Consider the following 18,206-nt stretch of genomic DNA (forward strand, 5'->3'; position numbering starts at 1 on the left):
ACTTGTGCACCCTGGGCGCCTCTCGCTCTGGCTGGCTCGTTTCCGGTGGAACGGAGCATTGTGGCTATGCAGATCGCACAATTGTCTGGGGCTGGGGGGGGGACAAAGAGCAATGTGTTCACTTGATTTAGTCTACGCAATTTGATATGCGCGATATTTACCCTGACTGAGTACACGAGTCACAGCAAAGATGCAAACGGAAACATCTAGATGCGCAGATCATAGCTGTGCACACATAGTATTCTTGCAATAGCGTGGGGGCCTTGGATAAATGAAACGTTAGCAGCACTGGCGATGTTTGCCTTCTTGTGTGCACATGCCACAGGGTGCATTAATTTATCGCGGTGGTGGAGGGAAAGGGCCCGCCGTCGCGCCATTCCACGATTGATGGCCTATTTAGGATTAACCTCATGCTAAGTAGCCCATCAATCGTGGAATGGCACAACGGCGGCCCTTTCCCTCCACCATAGCGATAAACCAAGGCACCCTGTGGCATTCAGCACACAAACAACAAATAGACAGGTGGGGTGACAGATAGAGCCGCTGAAATTATTAGCCTGATATTTCTGTCATAAGAATTTTACAAGATGACGTTAGCAGCACTGGCGATGTTTGCCTTCTTGTGTGCACAATGCAATCGCTTTTTTGTGAATCAACTGTATAGTGAAGTTTTTGAACATGTACTCAATCCTCACCCTGCAGCAGGTCTCGCATTCATACAGTGTTTGTCACTGTGAATTGATTTTAAATGCTGCTTCTGGCCTTCATTTAGTTCAGTATTACAACAGTGTTTATTTCAAAGAATCTTATCAAGCCCTAGCGCAGTATCAGCAGTTTCATTCGATAATACAATACTGAGAGCCGGTTGGCTGTTTCGCACAGTGGATACAATTTAGATTGCTGTAGTGATTTCATTAACAAACCAGAAAGTGCCTCAATGTCTGCAAATTCTCTTGAAATGCACATGTGCTTCTACTACAATGGCAAAGTTTTCAATTGAATGTATTGTGTTGACCAATAACAACCGGGCGCAGGTGTGCATTGTCAATTTAAATAAATGTGGAAAAATACTAGCTGTAGCTTCGTCTTTTGCTTGTGGCAAAAATAAATGTGGATAAATACAGAAAAAATGCCCAAAAAATAAATATGGATAAATACAGACGGAAATGGCAAAAAAATAGATACCATAAAACCGGGAGCCCTATTTAAGATGATGTCCCTGCCCAGATTCTTGTATGCGCTCCAGAACCCACAGGACCCCGTCCCTTCCAAATATTTTAAGGAGGTTGAAGGTTTGCAGCGGGCCCTCCTGTGGGAGGGTAGGCCGCGTATTGCTGTTGCCAAGTTGACGATCCCTTGGTACGACGGCGGTATCGCTTTGCCTGATATCCGGAGGTACTACTGGGCCTCTCAACTTGCTGCTCCTCTGTCTGTAGACCTGTTCATTTCTTAGCCATTCCCTCTGTCCTTCCTGCTGTAGCCGTAGCTGCCTCGCAATGACATAAAAAGCTGCCATCCTGCAAGTTGCAATGCATTTTGGGACTGTTTATATGGGTTGGAGTTGGTTACCACCTGATTGGAATCCATGGTAAATACCGAGTGAATTCTACCGATTCTGAGCCGATTTCGGTGTTTCTGTGCCTCCCTACATCTCCCCATCTGTCGGAATCGGGGAATTTCCCGATCGGCGATTCATACGAATCGGTATGTTTTCCGAATCAGCTCATGTCCGAATCGGTCTATCTACCGAATCGGTACATGGACCGAATCGGTAATTTTCCGATTCGGTGTCACTACCGATTCGGTACATGGACCGATTCGGTAATTTTCCGATTCGGTGTCACTACCGAATCGGTACATGGACCGATTTGGTAATTTTCCGATTCGGTGTCACTACCGATTCGGTACATGGACCGATTCGGTAATTTTCCGATTCGGTGTCACTACCGAATCGGTACATGGACCGATTCGGTGTTTGCATCCGATTCGGTGTGTTACCGATTCGTTACATATCCGATTTTCGGTATGTACGTATCGGATTCTTTCCCATTCGGTACTCTTTCCGATTCGGATTTCACTCCGATTATTTATTTTTTTGGTTCCCTACATCTCGATGGCTGTTTACCGATCGGTAAGGGCCAAAAATCGGTATTTTCGGCCGTTACCGATCGGTAACGGTCTACCTACATCGGGCCCAAAGTCTTTTGACGCTTTGCAAACTGAATTTCAATTGGGAGCCACTGAATATTTTAGATATGCACAATTGCGGCATGCCCTTGCAGCAGCATTGCCGGCAGGAGAGAAGGTCCGCGAATCGTCCCCGCTGGAAGATAGGGTACTGGACGGCCATGTGCCAGACAGTGCCATTTCCCTGATCTACAAAAAGTTGATCAACGTCCGCAGGGATCTTTTGTTGGGTGTGAGAGACCAGTAGGTGCGTGATGGAGTTGAACTGGATGATGAGGACTGGCAGTGTGCGGTGTCTTTCCCTAAAGAGGTGGCAATTTTGGCCAGATTGCGTATGTGACTGGCCCCAGGTTAATTCATATGGGACTCTCAGTGGACGGGCTTTGTAGGCGTGGTTGTGGAGAACTGGCCACATTCTTGCACACCATCTGGGAGGGCCATGCTATAGCCTCTTACTGGAAACGAGTGCATGCGGTGATGCGTGAGGTAACGGGGGTGGACTTGCCAGTGGAGGCCCGGCGCTGTTTGTTGAATGTGTGGGGTCCCACGGACTACAATAATGCTCAAACTCAATGGGTCACGCTGGGTAACATGGTGGCTAAGCGGGACACCGCCCAGAAGTGGGGGGGGCCCCATCTCCCCCCTCCGTGGAACTATGGAAGACCAATATGGATTGGTGCATGCTTCATGAGAAGACAGTGTACGTGGCCAGGGGTAAACCCAGGAGGTGGAGAGTGGTCTGGGGGGCCTGGAATGAATATAGGGGCGACATTTGTTTACCTCCCGATGTTGACCCGATAGAGGTTTGTCTTTCTCCCTAGCCCTCCCTTCCAACCGTTTTATCATTTGGCTGATATCCTGATTCTCTTCCCCCCGCGTTCATTTGCTTTATACAGTATAGTTGCTCTGGGAAGCCGATTGGCCCTGCCTACCTCCCGGGACTGTGTGTTGTCGCTTTTGCACTATTCCTTGCCTATTTCCTTTTTCTTAGTGTTTCCTTCTCGTTAGTAGTTTATAGATTTATTGTTCTTATGTTATAAAATTAAACCTGATATGTTCTTTGACTTGTTCTGTGCGCACCTTATATCCGTTCTCTATAATGCTGCCTAGCCTCAGGGATGTAAGGCTAAATAGCTGTGTGCTTTGGATTTTAAATAAAGGTTTTCCAAAAAAAAAAAAACACAACCAATGTTTTTTCAAATTACTCGGCTATTCAAAGGGGTGTAGTTTCCCTAACCCTCGGGGTGAACAATTTCCCTTGGGACGCTTTAAGAAGGGTATTAACAAGCAGTTCAGGGAAAATCGGGTCGAGATACTGTTCTGAATGCAAGTCGTTTTTGCAGGGTCCCTAGAAACAACTTGAGAAGGTTTTCAAAAGGAGAAGCGCCTGCTATTAAGTTCAAAAAGGAATGTACTGCAAGAAAAAAGGGAAGGCACTTCAAATACAGCATCTGGAGCCATCTATTCATATTAGTCATGTTAGCTTAATCGTTATTAGTAAACACTATAGCCAAATTGGTACCCCGTAGATAACATGTGAAGACGTCTAATAATCAGTACAAATGAAGAAATGGAAGTGTTTGCAAAAAAGGAGCAAAGAAAGAAAGAACATCTGTTTCCTGCAACCCTAGATGGAAAAAGTAGCGTAGGACAGGAAAAAAGTAGGAAGAGACGGCAGAAGAAAGGAGGAATGAATAGGTCAGTGGCACTGGGTGAAGCAATGGGAAATGGGAATTAACAAGGGCATATAAAACAAAGGAGAAACAACCAAAAATATAGCAGAATTGAAGGGAGGTGGAGAAACAGTGTGGAGGTCAGTGTGCTTGCTGCTAAAATTTGAAAAAGATGGGAAGCACAGGGAGGAAAAAGTAAAGACATTCAAGAGAGATAGAACGAGAAAGGTGATGCAAGACAGAGCGATGGAGGCCTAAGGGATCGACCCTCAGACCACTGAAGGAACAAATAAATGTAATTTGATGCACTAGAAAGTCATCACAGTTACAATGTTGACTCTGAGGAAGCTATTAAGAATAATTTTTCATTTGTATGAATTCATTAGTTACATTTTAGTAGGGCGGCAATCCGTTTTTGTGATTTTCATCGACATAAAGCTGATGAGTTTCCCACATCCTGGTTACATTGCACATTCTATCTCAAACTACAATTGTAGAATGGTCGGTACCAAAATGATATCTGTTAGTGAGGCATGTGTTATATTGCAAATTAACTGCACTGTGCTTTGACCATGAACTCATTGGTTAGCCATTGAAGTTTGTTTAATATCCTTTTGCCCTGGAGACCCCAGTGCATCGCTTTGTCTTCTGTTACCTGTACTTTAAAACTATCAATTTATCATTAACCCCTAGGTCCTTCAGCATTTAAGAAATGTTCATTTTGCTACAACTTTTGGAGATGAGATTTTCTTTGATGAAAATGGGGATCCTCCTGCTGTCTTTGATATTCTGAATTGGCAAATGTTTTCCAATGGGTCCTACAAATATGTGAAAGTGGGCACATTTGATAATCGAGCACCACAGGGACATGAATTTACAATCAACACTGGGGCCATCCTTTGGAACACCAATGATTCACAGGTATCTATAGTGCATATTTCTCTGTCCTAGCAATATGTTATTATTATGCTCCAGACCCTGCCAATAAGTTTAAAAGTTAAGTGTCTGGTTTTATTTCAATGATGGTGACTAAGTAGAGGTGTTGAATCCAATTTTCAGAGTAAGGTACAGGTAAGTGGTGTTAGATTATTAAAACATACAGGTTTTAAGAAAACCATATGCTGTTAAATAAGCAACCATAGCAAATGAGTAACCACATTTAAATTGTTGTTTTTAACATTGCTTTCTGCAAACATTGCGTCCAATAGTGCAAAATGAAGTTTACAATATAGGGCAAGATGGCGTCCACTGGCTGGACGTGTGAGTGAGAGGCAGTGGCGCAACGAAACTTGAGGGGGCCCCCCTGCAAAGTACATGGAGGGGGACCCCCATGCTCTGTACCCAGTCAGTAGCTCTCAGGCCAGGGCCGGACTGGGAACCCAAAGCAGCCCTGGCATATTTTGTCAGACCAGTCTCTCTATGGTACATAGCAAGCCAGCCTGACTTTTGCAAGTGGGCTTGGGGGGTGAGGGGTGGTTCCCTCCCAATAATGTTTTTTTTTAAATGGCAAAAGTGGTGCATTATACAACATATTTTTCATTGTATATTCAAATGTATTAAAACTTTTAAAACATAGCAAATGATGACCTTACAGTGCATTGGGGTACCTCAAACACAAAGCAGACGAACTCAAATGGGTAGTGTTGGAACAACCGTTCATTCCCCCGCACGTAACTGATGTGTCACGTTTTTTGTTCATCAGGGAACAACGTTGGATTTTTAAACTCAGGACGGATGTCCAGGGGCTGAATGATAACATACCTTGGGTGTCTATCTGAAAGCTGTTAAACTCAGTTATAGTATCAGATACAGCCAGCAGGTTTTCCCAATCTAGGATACGTCTCATACCATTAGACACATACCTTTTCACACCTTAGTAAACTAGCCGCGTTACAGGAGGTCTTGTATTACAATTGTGCCACGGGGTTTTGTGTCCTACAAATAACATACACCACTGAGGGCCAGTATAATAGTGTAAAAACTCACATATGATAAGTACCCTCGCTGGTTTTTCTTCACATATATTCCTTCAGAATAATTTTTCAATCTTTTGTATGTAAATTTGATATGTTATTTTACAGTGCTAGCAGGTCAGTGGCAAGGTCCACTTTACCGTTTTTAACGAGTGATAACATTTATTATACAATTATATTAGTATACACGCAAGCAGTAATCCACAACAAATCGTTCCACCTGCAAATGCGTGAAATACATATATCTCAATATCCAGCACAACAGGGTAAACTCCTGTGACATTCGTTAACTATTCCACCGCGGTAGCAGTTTAAACACAGTACCATACCAGTTGGTGCATGCGCGAGGCTGTGACACCTGCCTTTTGGCATGATGTAGCGTTCAGACCAGCGCGCATGCCCAGAATTGAGCTGGCCCCTGCCGCATCTCGATTGGACGTCCCGGTAGATGGACCAACCTCCGCCGCGATTGAGTTAGCGGTCTGCGCATGAGCGAGGCAGTGACCATAGCCTCGCTGCATGATGTAGCAGAGGCACATGCGCGCATGCCTAGAATCGAGTCGCCCAGTGCCGCGCCTCGCTTCCACAGGTGTTTGTAATTTGCTTATGCCATTTCAATTAGCGGGGGTATAAAAACGCGGTTCCTTCCGTCCGTCGGAACCTCCCCTTTGGTTCAGGCACACTCCTGGAGGCACCGACGGACAGGTAAGGACCCTAGGAACCTGCTCTCGATCTGGACCCGCTATCCGCCCTGGTCTCCTTTTTGCAATACTACCCATGCTAGCTTACTGAACCTGGGCGTAGCTTTGGAGCCTTTTAGTCGACCTTAGATTACAACACTACAATCACTTGCAGGGGTCGATTTTTAGACTCTATAAATGCTTTCATTATTCTTAAATTCTAAATTCTGAACCCTGTAAATTGGGAATATGATGTAAACATAATATCCCTAATGGAATGCAGCCCTCTCAGTGCAGAGCATCGTTTTTTGACCTCATGGGCTTTCTGTGACAACCAAGCATTTTTGTCTTTTGTACCCAAGCACATATTGAGATAGTGACAGCCATCATGTTCTGAAATTGTCCTTCTCCATATGTTTAATAGAGAGGGGCCTCTTTATCCGAGCCGTTGCCGGGTGAGGTGAGGCTTACTTCCCACACAAAGCTGGGTAAGTGTATATTAGATTTATTACTTTTAACTGTACACAGATTATCTGTATGTGACTATTTACAATGCACAAGTTACAATTTGGCCATCATGAAATTGACTGGCCCACTGAGTAAATGAATGCCACAATTTGTGTTCACACATTTGTTTATTAGTATGTTGTTCCATTGTTGTCACAACATTGTCCCCCCTTTTTTTGATGTTTGCAGGAAAGGATTCCTCGTTACACGGTTATTTACGAGGATACGGTAGGATGGTTCATCTAGCCACACCACTCAACTTTTTTGTAACCATGTTATATAATTTCTTTTGATTCAGTTATTACCTTCTCACACTAACTATGGTGGATGTTGCAGTAGCTAATAATCCAGCCTGGCCCTGAAGAATGCCATTAAACTAATACCATAACGGCAGAAACATGTTGGCCTAGATCGTATATGCTTACTGTACAGTGATATTTTTACACTGACATCACACTTTTTTATCTGGCGTCTTGGTAGATACTAATAAACATATTTTTCTACCCCGACCGTCATTTTTAATCACCGTCACTTATCTTTCTGAGCACTGCACCCTATCAGTACCACTCTCGGTGAGGACACATTTGCTTTCAGCATCAGGATCTACTGGCACCAAGAAATGACCTTTGGGCTTGGCCATATAAGAACCTGCTGATAAGGTCCTAAATGACGATGTTCCGCCATATGGGTGGGCTGATAGGACTTCTTTACATCTGATGGTCCTTCACCGTTAGTTGTCATAGTGGTGTGTGATACCTCCTTGTGGCCACTTCTTTTTCTCAAGTTTCTAGACCTTCAAGTTTTCTTGTTATTGTAGTACCCAGTCATACCCACATTCTTACAGAGAACATAGAAGATAGACCAGAGAAGCACCACTAAATAGGTACGACTTTCTTTTGCACATTTTCCATCAAGGTCACTGCTTTGTCTGTAATGTTTGGCACCTGAGGGGAGAGCGTGGGTGGCAGACAGAAGCCACATGGAAGTCTGGCTCATTTTTGTGTCGAGGATCCGACCAAGAAGAGCCGAGCCAGAGCAATCATCTGTACGAGGGTCTGATCTCGCTGCTGTGCTGAAGCTGGTCAAGGCCCTTCACCCAACTGGAAGCAGGATATCAGGAAAGAGGAAACAGGTCAGGTTGAGCCTCCCTTCAACCAAACCTTGGGGTTAATTAGGATGGCGGACGGATCACCACCGCCATGCAGGCGGTGGCGATCCGTCCGCCATCCTTGCCTGTCCGCCACCTATTCCCCCGCCACATTACAATGGCGGGGGGGACTGTGGCGGACAGGAAGACCGTCCACCGCTTTCTGTCGCGGTCGCCTTGCGACCGAGGCGGAAAACTCTAATATGGTGGCGTGACTATCAGACGCCGCCAGCCATATTAGGATGTGCTGGGGGCTATGCCTTTCCGTGGCGGCAATGCCGCCATAAAAAGGCATACGGTCCTTGCATTGGGGGCCTGTTGCGGGCCCCCAGGGTGAAGGGGGTGGTGGGGGGTGACCACGGGGGGGTACCTATGGTACCACCCTGCAGTTGTATGCACAATGCGGCAGGCACCGCACGGTGCCTGATGCTTTGTGCATGCAAATGCACAGCATGCATTTTTAACTTTGCGGCGGGTGCTACTTAAAGCAGCACCCGCCACAATGTTAAATATGCAGGATGTGACCGCCAGGGTGGCGGTCACATCCTAATGCCAATGGAGGGAACGCCGCTGCACCTGCGGACGGTCCCTCCACCTCGGGGGTTGAGGACAGACGCAGGTCCGTCCGCCACCATAGTAAAGGACAGAATAAATGATGGACCCTTCCTAGAGTCAGCACCTGACTGGCTATTCCCCGGTAAAGTTCTTTAACCCCTAAATTAAACAAGGGGGTTGTGTGCACACTGAATGGCACCCATCATCACCGTGCCTCTTCCCTAGGGAATTTCAATGCAAAACAAACAACCGCAAAGGTGCACCACAAGACATGAAACAATAAGTGCAAATGGTATTAAAGCACAATGAGGAGAAATATCTCAGAGATGTTGAAGTTCTTCTTATATTCTTTATTTTCGATAAGCAGTAAAACACATACAGCCGACGCGTTTCGTCCCAAGCTGGGACTTCTTCAGGGCTTATAGTTAGTGGGACGTCGCTTGTGGGGAAAAGTGTGAAAGGAACCGGGATCCAGAAGTTACGTTCCCGGCTACTGTAATCCTGTAATTTATTGGTTCGTTCAAAGGTACAAATTGTAAGCATGGACTATAAGTATGCTAGAGGCCAACGTGAGTAATGGTTTCTCAAAGTTCCTTGGTGATGAAGGAGATCTTCCCACCTTAATACTGTGACTAACTCATACCGTATACTGAGTCAGATCTAGGACTTGAGGTGGACTGGAGGTCCTATTAGTCCAGGGGAGGAGGGTGTGGGCACTGTGTACCAGTTGGCCGTTTTTAATCAAGCGGCCGGCGTCCATCCACAGCCTCCGTCCCGATAGATACACCCGCAACGACGTCCGCCATCATAATCGACCCCATAATTTGGAAAGCAGCCTGCGCAACTGGGGGCTGCCAGACACTGTAGAAGCGACGCTTTCCCACCACCTCTCACTGAGAAAAGAAATACAGAACCCCCAAAGAGGAAGAATGCAAAGAGGTTCTGAATTCACTTCCTACTCAGGTGGAAATATGCCTCAGAGGAGCTGGTACTGCCCACAAATACTGAGGTAATGCAGCTGGATGCAGCCCTTCACCCATGCAAGGGAGCTGACTGTATAAACCTTCTTGTGCCCACCCCCTTCCCTCGTGTGCTCTAGTGCACTTAAGTAGACCTCTATCTGCCTGGAGCGCTCTTTAAATCAGCAATGATACGCCGTATCACAGGCCAGTAACATAACACAATATAAAAGCAACACATAGAAAAACGTGGCACACCATACTATTACATAAGATATCATGCAATTTCATTGTATCATAAGCCAACATACATGACATAGCAGCTCTTATAAGGTAGTCCGATTCTTACAATGTTGCTCACATAGTTTTATGTTTAATATAACCTTTCATTTAAAACAGCAGGATCACAGATTTTTAACGTTTTCAAAACCATCTTTAGAGTTGCACTTTCATCAAACAATCTACTACACTCTGTCTTGTGTTAAAACAACAATGGTGCAACCTCAAACAGGGCTAATCTGAGGCATGCACTTAAATATGGAGTCCTGTCCCTTATGGGGTCATCCAAGAAATTAGGCATCCGAAAGCCCAGCCATGCTAACTAGCACATAAGTCAGCATCACCCATGCAACCCAGGGAATTACAGCTTTTCTAAAAAATGGTCACATGTTTTTTATTTTTTTTAAATCAAATTTGATGTCAATAAATGTCATCTTACTTTTATGATCACATTATCAATACTTTCAGCCACTGTGAACCTATATCATAAATATGCCCACCCACAGTTCCTGTCAATGGCACGGGCTGCACTGGCAATGTGGTGCCAAGAACACACACTTGCTGGAGAAAGTCTCTCTTTCTGATAAATATTACAGTCAATGGTGGCTGGCATATTTAAACTGACATATTACTAACTTGGTAGCAAACCATAGCATCCTTAGTCAGTTGTTCTCAAAATAGCTACATTGAGTATTTTTTAATCCTTTGCACCTTAGGAATGACAAGCACCACTTTAAGACTGCACTATGACGGAAAGGCAGACAATGCGCTGTAGAAAATACAGGGGCATCGAAGGTAGGTCCAGGAGTGCCGGACCCTTGTCAAATATTTAGGATATCCAAATAGAAGACATCCACATAAAATGACTCTAAATTGCATTTGTTTACATAGCGCATGGATAGCTGAATATCTTGCATGGATCCGGTTCTCCTAGACCTATGTTGGACACCCCTGAGAGATTCAACGTTTGCATTTCTTTCCGAGGAGGCACAGAAAGAAAAAGTAGCAAGAGAAGCTTTGTATTTCAAGTGGCTGCTGAATTTTAACAAGTGTAGATTTTAGAGCTGACAGTTCTAAAAGCAAATCGGCTACAGTGCCAAATGACCACTATGGAGCGACGCACAGGAAACTCAGGATTAAAAGAAGATGCATGGACATTTGAAAAACTAGTCTTCACCAGGGGAGTACAGCTCAAGTCAATAAAAAAGTAATTAGTGGAGGTGGCAGCCTACGCAAAAGTTATTGGAAAGTGCTGGAGGTGCTCTTCTGCCTGCAGATACACCCTTTTTGTGTGATCTAAGTCTATGTGTTCATTTCAGAGTCAAAGAGGGGAGCGGGGATCTATCTTGAAAGAAGTGCCCACGTTTTATATATTTTTTTATTTCGTCATAACAATGTACACAGTTTTGTTAAAAAAAGAATTGTTTCTGTACTGATATGACGACCTTGAGTTTTCTCAAGTTGAAAGGAGATGGTCTCCTTCATTGTAAAGATTCGTTTAAATTCATTTTTTAATTTTTCTATTTGAAGTGTGTGCACTACAGGGCAGCCTGACGAAGGCATATAACTATTAGCAAAGGTGCCAAGGGCGTTTGGTGTGGACAGGCAGGAGAGCAGAGTTGCAGAGACTTGTCATGGACAGGTAGACTGGCTCACAGGAGTCCTTAACACTGGGCAGTCAACACTGGGGTGGCACTGGGTTATAGAGCGGCTGGGTCTCGGATTAAGGCTCATGGTCTCATAGTGTAGAGAAGAGCAGCAGAGGTGACGAAGCAGGGGCCTCTACCCCAGGTTCATCCTCCACCGGGCACAGGGCTAAGCCAGATGCCGCACAAACGTTTAACTGAGCGCTAATAGTCATATTGTTGGTTTCCTTTTCCCTACAGTACACTACGGGGGAAAAGACGAAAAGGATTAAAATGTGCCCGTAAATAACTATAAAACGGAACGAGAAGGAAGGTATGACAATAATGTTTTAAAAGAAATTTAGACACATGTAAAATATTGAGGAAGGAAGCTGTAATTAGATATCGCTTCCTCCAATAGATTCGGAAGTGCAAAATTAGGCGCGCTGTCAACAGAAAACGGCTGCAGTAGATCTAACAGCCCACACACCCAAGGTATGTGACATCATGCAACCTGGAATTATCATGAGCAGTTGTGAGAAAGCAGACATAGCGCAGATTGGATCTAACCAATCGGTTTGTTCATGTAGGGTGCACACCAGTTATTGCCCTGCCTATTATTATAGGCTGAAAGGTCGCTCATGATTGGCTGAAGGATGGAAAACAAACGGCAGGTATGACAAATCCCATGGAGATGTGGGTAATAGTAACCATGAAGGTTAGAGGCTGAATAAGTGATTTTGTATATATTTTTTTATATTTTGTAGATATGTCCAATGTATTGTCACTAAGGAGCCCTGATGAAAGCCCGTAGAGAAAACCGCAAGGCTTGAAACGCGCGGCAATGTCAATCTATGACGTAAAATAGATTGTCTTGCAAAATAGGCAATGTGTATTGATCAATTTAGGATAGTAGAAATATCAATGTAAATTTAGTTTGGTGATACATAAATGCCATATAAGTTTGGTGCTATAGTCGTAGGACATATTGGTGCATGTTAATAATGATAAATGATATATGTGGTTTAATAATGTCAATATTTTTTGTGATAAATGTTGTGTAAAATTGTGTATGTCTTCTATATGTTTTTCTAAAAGGATATGAGTATCCTCATGAAAAAAAGACAAATTGAAGTATACAGAAAATTGGGTAAATAAATGACCCCACCACCAAAAGTATATAATGTGGTTGTTATTGCTAATTATTTAAGACACCAGGGGCCATATGTATCAAGCAAATTCGCATTCGCAAAGGCCGAAATTTGCTAAATGGTATGTATTAAGAAAAATCGGGTGCAAAATAAGGAATCACAAATTTTGCGATTCCTTATTTTGCAATTGCATTTAAGGAATCGCAAATTTTGCGTTTCCTTAAATGCTATGTATGAAGGAAAAAAATTAGCAAAATGCGCTTAAGGAATCGTAAATTACCACCAACTTCAAGTTGGTGGTAATTTGTGAATTCCTTGACAAATGCCCATTTTTGCATTTTTCAAAGTGCCATGTGACGCACATACATGCCCTTAGGGCATGTATGTGCACCACATGTGCACCCATGCTTATATCAGGGGTGCAACAGGGTGTCTTTTGGACACCCCTGCACCCTTGAAATAATTCTCAATTTGCAATTAGCAAATTGCGAATCGCAAATTGATAATAAATTCCCATTCCTTCCTATAGGCCTCCTGGCCCATATAAATGAATGGGAAAGTATTCCTTAATTGCAAATTCGCAATTAAGGAATATTAAGAAATCGCTAGAAAATTCTGATTTTTTTGATACATACCAATTTGCGATTCTGAAATAGCAATTTCTTAAAAATCGCTATTTCAGAATCGCAAATTGGTACCTTGATACATATGGCCCTAGGTCATCTCATGTTTATAATGCTACTTCTAAAGCTAGCATTTAGGCCACGCCAAACACCTTGGATGGGCCAGGTGGCTTGATGTAATATAGAACCCTAATAAGAAAATCGAGCCCCGTAACAAAATCCACCCCAGGAACCCCTAGGTACTGCCAGTCTGGGCCTATCTTAGAGCAGGAGCCCACTGCACAAGCACAGTTCCAGAGGGGGGCCTCTGGAGCTCAGGGCCTCCTGCACTGTAGGGGTGGCGGGGGCTATTCTTATGCCCCTGCCATTAAGCACAGTGACAGTTAACTGGCACACTCATTTACTCCGCAACGCTCCAAACACCAATCAGATGAACCAAGGAACTAATACAAGGGAATAGTGCAGAGGGGGAAACAAAAATTAACAATCAAGTAACATAATAAAAGATGTGTTGCCGAGCATGAGATAGAATCATAGTTAGACCAAACACCTCCATAAAGAGGAGGCAGCTGTAGGAGGTGGAGACTGCCAGGAGAGAGTGACCGTCATTAGCGAGAAACAATACAGGAGGAAAGAAGCAGCAAGAAAATAAGAGCCGTCAAATAGCGCGAGACAGCAGGCCATAATGGATGTATAAGAAGAAAGAGAGACTGAAAGAGGATGCAGGATGATAGTCAAGGAAAGAGAATGAAAAGGAGATCGAGAAGGACAGTCATTGCAAAAAGTATGTATAGACAGTTAGTGAGTAATGAAGGAGCACTCTTAAATAATGTTTACAAGAGAGAGAGTAAGTGAAAGAGTTAGGTATACAGAGAGAAAAAGACTACATAGAAAGTCAGGACAGTTGGCAAAGAGATAAAGGAATGAGTGAGAGAAATAGGTCAGAGAGGTAAGGGTAAAAAGGAGGGACATTTATGGGGAAAAGAAGAAAACAAGAAAGGGAAAAACAGAGAAAGAAACAAAAGAGCTAGAAAGAGAATGGGGGTATGGAGAGTCAAGAGTGACCACCTCTGAGCAGATGCTGTCTAGAGAGTAAGATTACCTGAAAGGAGGGTCACTCACATTGCATGGAGGGGACTATATGGAAGATTCACAGAAGAACAGTACATCACAGTAGCAGCTAGAGGGAGGGGAGGAAAGAAAGCAGGATGAAAACTACACGTTAGGAGATTACGGAGATCACGTAACCCACAGAATAAAAAGTGAGGCAACCAACAGGGAAAAAGAGGGATGTTGTGTTGGGGAGAGAGATTTGAAAGGTGATGGGAAGACACAAGGAATAAGTACATTGAATGCAGCGTGACTGTTTGCTTTATTTCGAGTAGCAGAGCTCTGGGAGCTTTTACACATGTTTTCAGTGCTTTCCTACAACACGAAAAACATACATTTTACGGAAGTGCAGTACACTCATTTTAGTGCAGTTTGAAAATCAGAAAAGCTGTACCATCTTTCTCACGTAGTTTTCAATATTTATGGAGGAAAAACATACATGTAAAAGGAGCAATGTCCACTATTCAGAGGATCATTGGGATAGAGCTGCAGGCCAGGGCTCTGAGTCATAGGGCCACCCTGCTACAATACCTAGACACTGACAGTCTGAGCTGACAGCGCCACTGCCAGAGTCACCGGATCTGAACCTGTCACTCATACCCAGATTCCATCCGCTGCCAGGCATTCTTAAAACAGTTGCCTTTGTGCAGTACTCGCAGGGGCTCCAGTGGGGGCTTCTGGGGTGTGACCAGGCGGTGAGGCATAATGAATGCTATGGTATCGGCCCAGTACCCCCAGGGCCTGCCAGTTACTCCATGCCTCCCTTTATTACACATCAAGGTAGAAAGAAAAAGGCTTTTGGTGGACTCACCTGTTTGGGTTATCCCGGCTAGTCCAGCGCTAGCCTCACTACTTCTGTAATCCCGGGGAATCACAGCGCTTCAGCAGCTGAAGGATGCAATCATGGCCAGGAGAAGGCTGATGCAGGACGCATGAGACCCTGTTGCTCTTTGCTGCTTGCCACCTCTGTAGTCTGACTCTGATAATGGACTCTTACTGAGTGTGCAGGCTGGATGTGGGAGGGTCCACAGACAATCACTGAATCCTGCTTTTGTCATCCATCAAGGCCTTCTGCAAGAGCCCTTCACCCTCCCCTGCAACTAACAACACCCTGGCCTGGCTTCCTGTAGAATCAGTGGCTTCCTAAAATGTGACAATAAAGTGTTACTTACATTTCTTCGGAGCAGTGTCAACCTAGTGCACTTTTTCTGCACAAAGAACAGAGCATTTCTTCTTCCTTTGAACTTCCTTTTGACTTTCTCCTTGTTCCTGCTCTGTAGACCGTTTCCTTCTGCACTCCAGCACTCTGATTCACAGATAAATACTCCTGTGCCTTTCCTTCCAAGTTCCAGGCCTCTGTACACAAGCAAGAAACAAAAATATTAATTGCAACTGTTTCTTGTTTGTGTTCAAGATCTTCAGAACTCTGCTACCTGCCCAAAGAAAGGCAGCAGCTTAATAGAACTGGTGTGCCTTGCTTAGGCCTGTGCTTCAGCTAGGGAGGGCTTTAGCGCTGGTGTCGCCCGGTGCCACAATCACTTATAGCGCCGCCACGTCCCATGACCGTCACCTCGGATTCTCTCCCTACCACCTGTAAAAGTGCCACTCAACTCTCCTACCATAAGATATTGCTAAACACAGTGCCCCTCTGTGGTCAGAGCGCCCTCTCCACAGGTCAGCACCCATTGTGGCTGCACCAGTTGCACTGCCCTAAAGCCAGCCCTGGCTTCCGCCCTCTCTTCAGAGTGGGGCAGAGGGGGCCCCAGGCCCCTTCAAGTGTAGGGGAGCCTGGGGGCCCCCATGCACCACTTACACCCCTGCTTCCAATGCCTCACAGCCAAGGACATTTTAAGCATTTTGGGGTCATGGGCCAAACATATTTGGCACCCTTCTTTTTATTGCGTATGAGATCCTGTTAGGATATAAAAGAAACTTTTTTAAGAGTGTTGCATGAAACATAAACACAACATTTATCTGCAAAATACCTGTAATATACTCTCACTCATCACCCTGGGCATCTGCAGGAGGGGGGGCACTTGTTCCCCCCTGGATCACCAATGCACCTGGTAAAGGCCCAGTCAGGGCCGGCCCTAAACCATTATGCTTTTGAAATGGTGCCATTGTTCCAGGTGGCAACCCCCTCCATTGGGTGGGAAGGCTGCAAGGGGGGTGGCCGAGAAGGGTACAAGGCAGAGGGGAGAAGGGTGCAAGGTAGAGAGGAGAAGGGTGCAAAGTAGAGAGGAGAAGCATTCAAGGCAGAGAGGAGAAGGGTGCAAGGCGGAGGGGAGAAGGGTGCAAGGCAGAGAGTAGAAGGGTGCAAGGCAGAGGGGAGAAGGGTGCAAGGCAGAGCGGAGAAGGGTGCAAGGTAGAGGGGAGAAGGGTGCAAGGTAGAGAGGAGAAGGGTGCAAGGCAGAGAAGAGAAGGGTGCAAGGCGGAGGGGGAGAAGGGCGCAAGGCAGAGAGGAGAAGGGTGCAAGCAGGGAGGAGAAGGGTGCAAGGCAGGGAGGAGAATGGTGCAAGGCAGAGAGGAGAAGAGTGCAAGGTAGAGAGGAGAAGGGTACAAGGCAGAGGGGAGAAGGGTGCAAGGTAGAGAGGAGAAGGGTGCCAGGCAGAGGGGAGAAGGGTGCAAGGTAGAGATGAGAAGGGTCCAAGGAAGAGATGTATGCCCTTTTTCTCTGCACTTCTCATCCTCCTGCACATTTTCAACCTCCCCACTTTCCTCTTCAGCACCATCTTATCACTCGCCCCAAATGCATTTCTTCACATCTCCCTCATTTCACCATCCCCAAACATACCCTGCACTCATTCATATTTAACCACTTTATTTCCGTTTGTTTTTTACCTTGTAAATATTTTGAGATCTGTGTACCCCCTTCACGCACATTTATACTGAATGTTTATGGCAACTGGAATGCATGTCCATTGTTCTGCGTGACCTGCAAAGATGCCAACCCACTGACTGGCACTTTGCTTTGCCTCAGCCTCGGAGCCAGCGCTCTCAATCAAAGCTCCTCCTCAACACCTAGCACAACTCAAAGAAAGCACTATGCAAGAGAAATCAGATGCACGAAAAAAACACAAACACAAGATGATGTGTCTCTTGGGAAAAGTAAGATTAAAGCGTGAAATAAGAGAGGAACTAAATCCCTGACACCACAGAAGTAACTTTCTTACTGTGAGTGCATAATTCTTGCTTTGCACTTGACCAGTATCTTTGGAAAACTTTGCAAGTGAACAAGAACCATGCTCATCTTTTGGATCAATTTTGTGGGGGAACAAGTACAGCAGCTCCACTACTAAAGGGCCAGAAACCTGCCGCCAGGGTCTGGAATGTCACATTCGGGGTGGTTAACATAATATTGGGTCTGAGCGTAATATAGGTAACGCAAGATTAGCATTAAAACACTTTCCATTACAAGAACATGCTTGCATTCACTCCTACGCGTGATGAACAGGAAAGGGTGGTATCTATAACCACTGAATTATGGATGTTTAGCTTCACGTAGGGATGCAGATTCTTACACCAGAAACCACAGATGCCAGCATAGACCACAATGGCAATGAAGGACGTTTCTGAAAGGTAAGACCTGTGTCATGCTTCAGTGCAGAAATGTGATTTGCCACCTGGCTTCCGTCTCCTGCTTCAGAGCGAGGCAGGGCAGGCAGCCTGAGACAGCCAGCCCAGACTTAAATACTTTCTTTATTTAGAGATAACATAATGGGCCATATGTAGGTAGC

At 44.9% G+C, this 18,206-nt stretch overlaps 1 protein-coding gene across 1 annotated transcript in view; it reads left to right on the plus strand.

The window, feature by feature from the left end:
- Positions 1-18,206, plus strand: part of LOC147693529 (vomeronasal type-2 receptor 26-like) — a 169,336-nt gene that overhangs the window by 1,942 nt on the left and 149,188 nt on the right. The window contains exon 2 of the mRNA XM_086936047.1: positions 4,554-4,781. Coding sequence (XP_086792173.1) covers positions 4,554-4,781 — 228 coding nt within the window. The remainder of the gene's footprint in view (positions 1-4,553; positions 4,782-18,206) is intronic.

The sequence above is a fragment of the Lissotriton vulgaris genome, chromosome 8 (assembly GCF_964263255.1).
Source record: "Lissotriton vulgaris chromosome 8, aLisVul1.2, whole genome shotgun sequence".
In the NCBI taxonomy this organism is placed as follows: Eukaryota; Metazoa; Chordata; class Amphibia; order Caudata; family Salamandridae; genus Lissotriton; species Lissotriton vulgaris.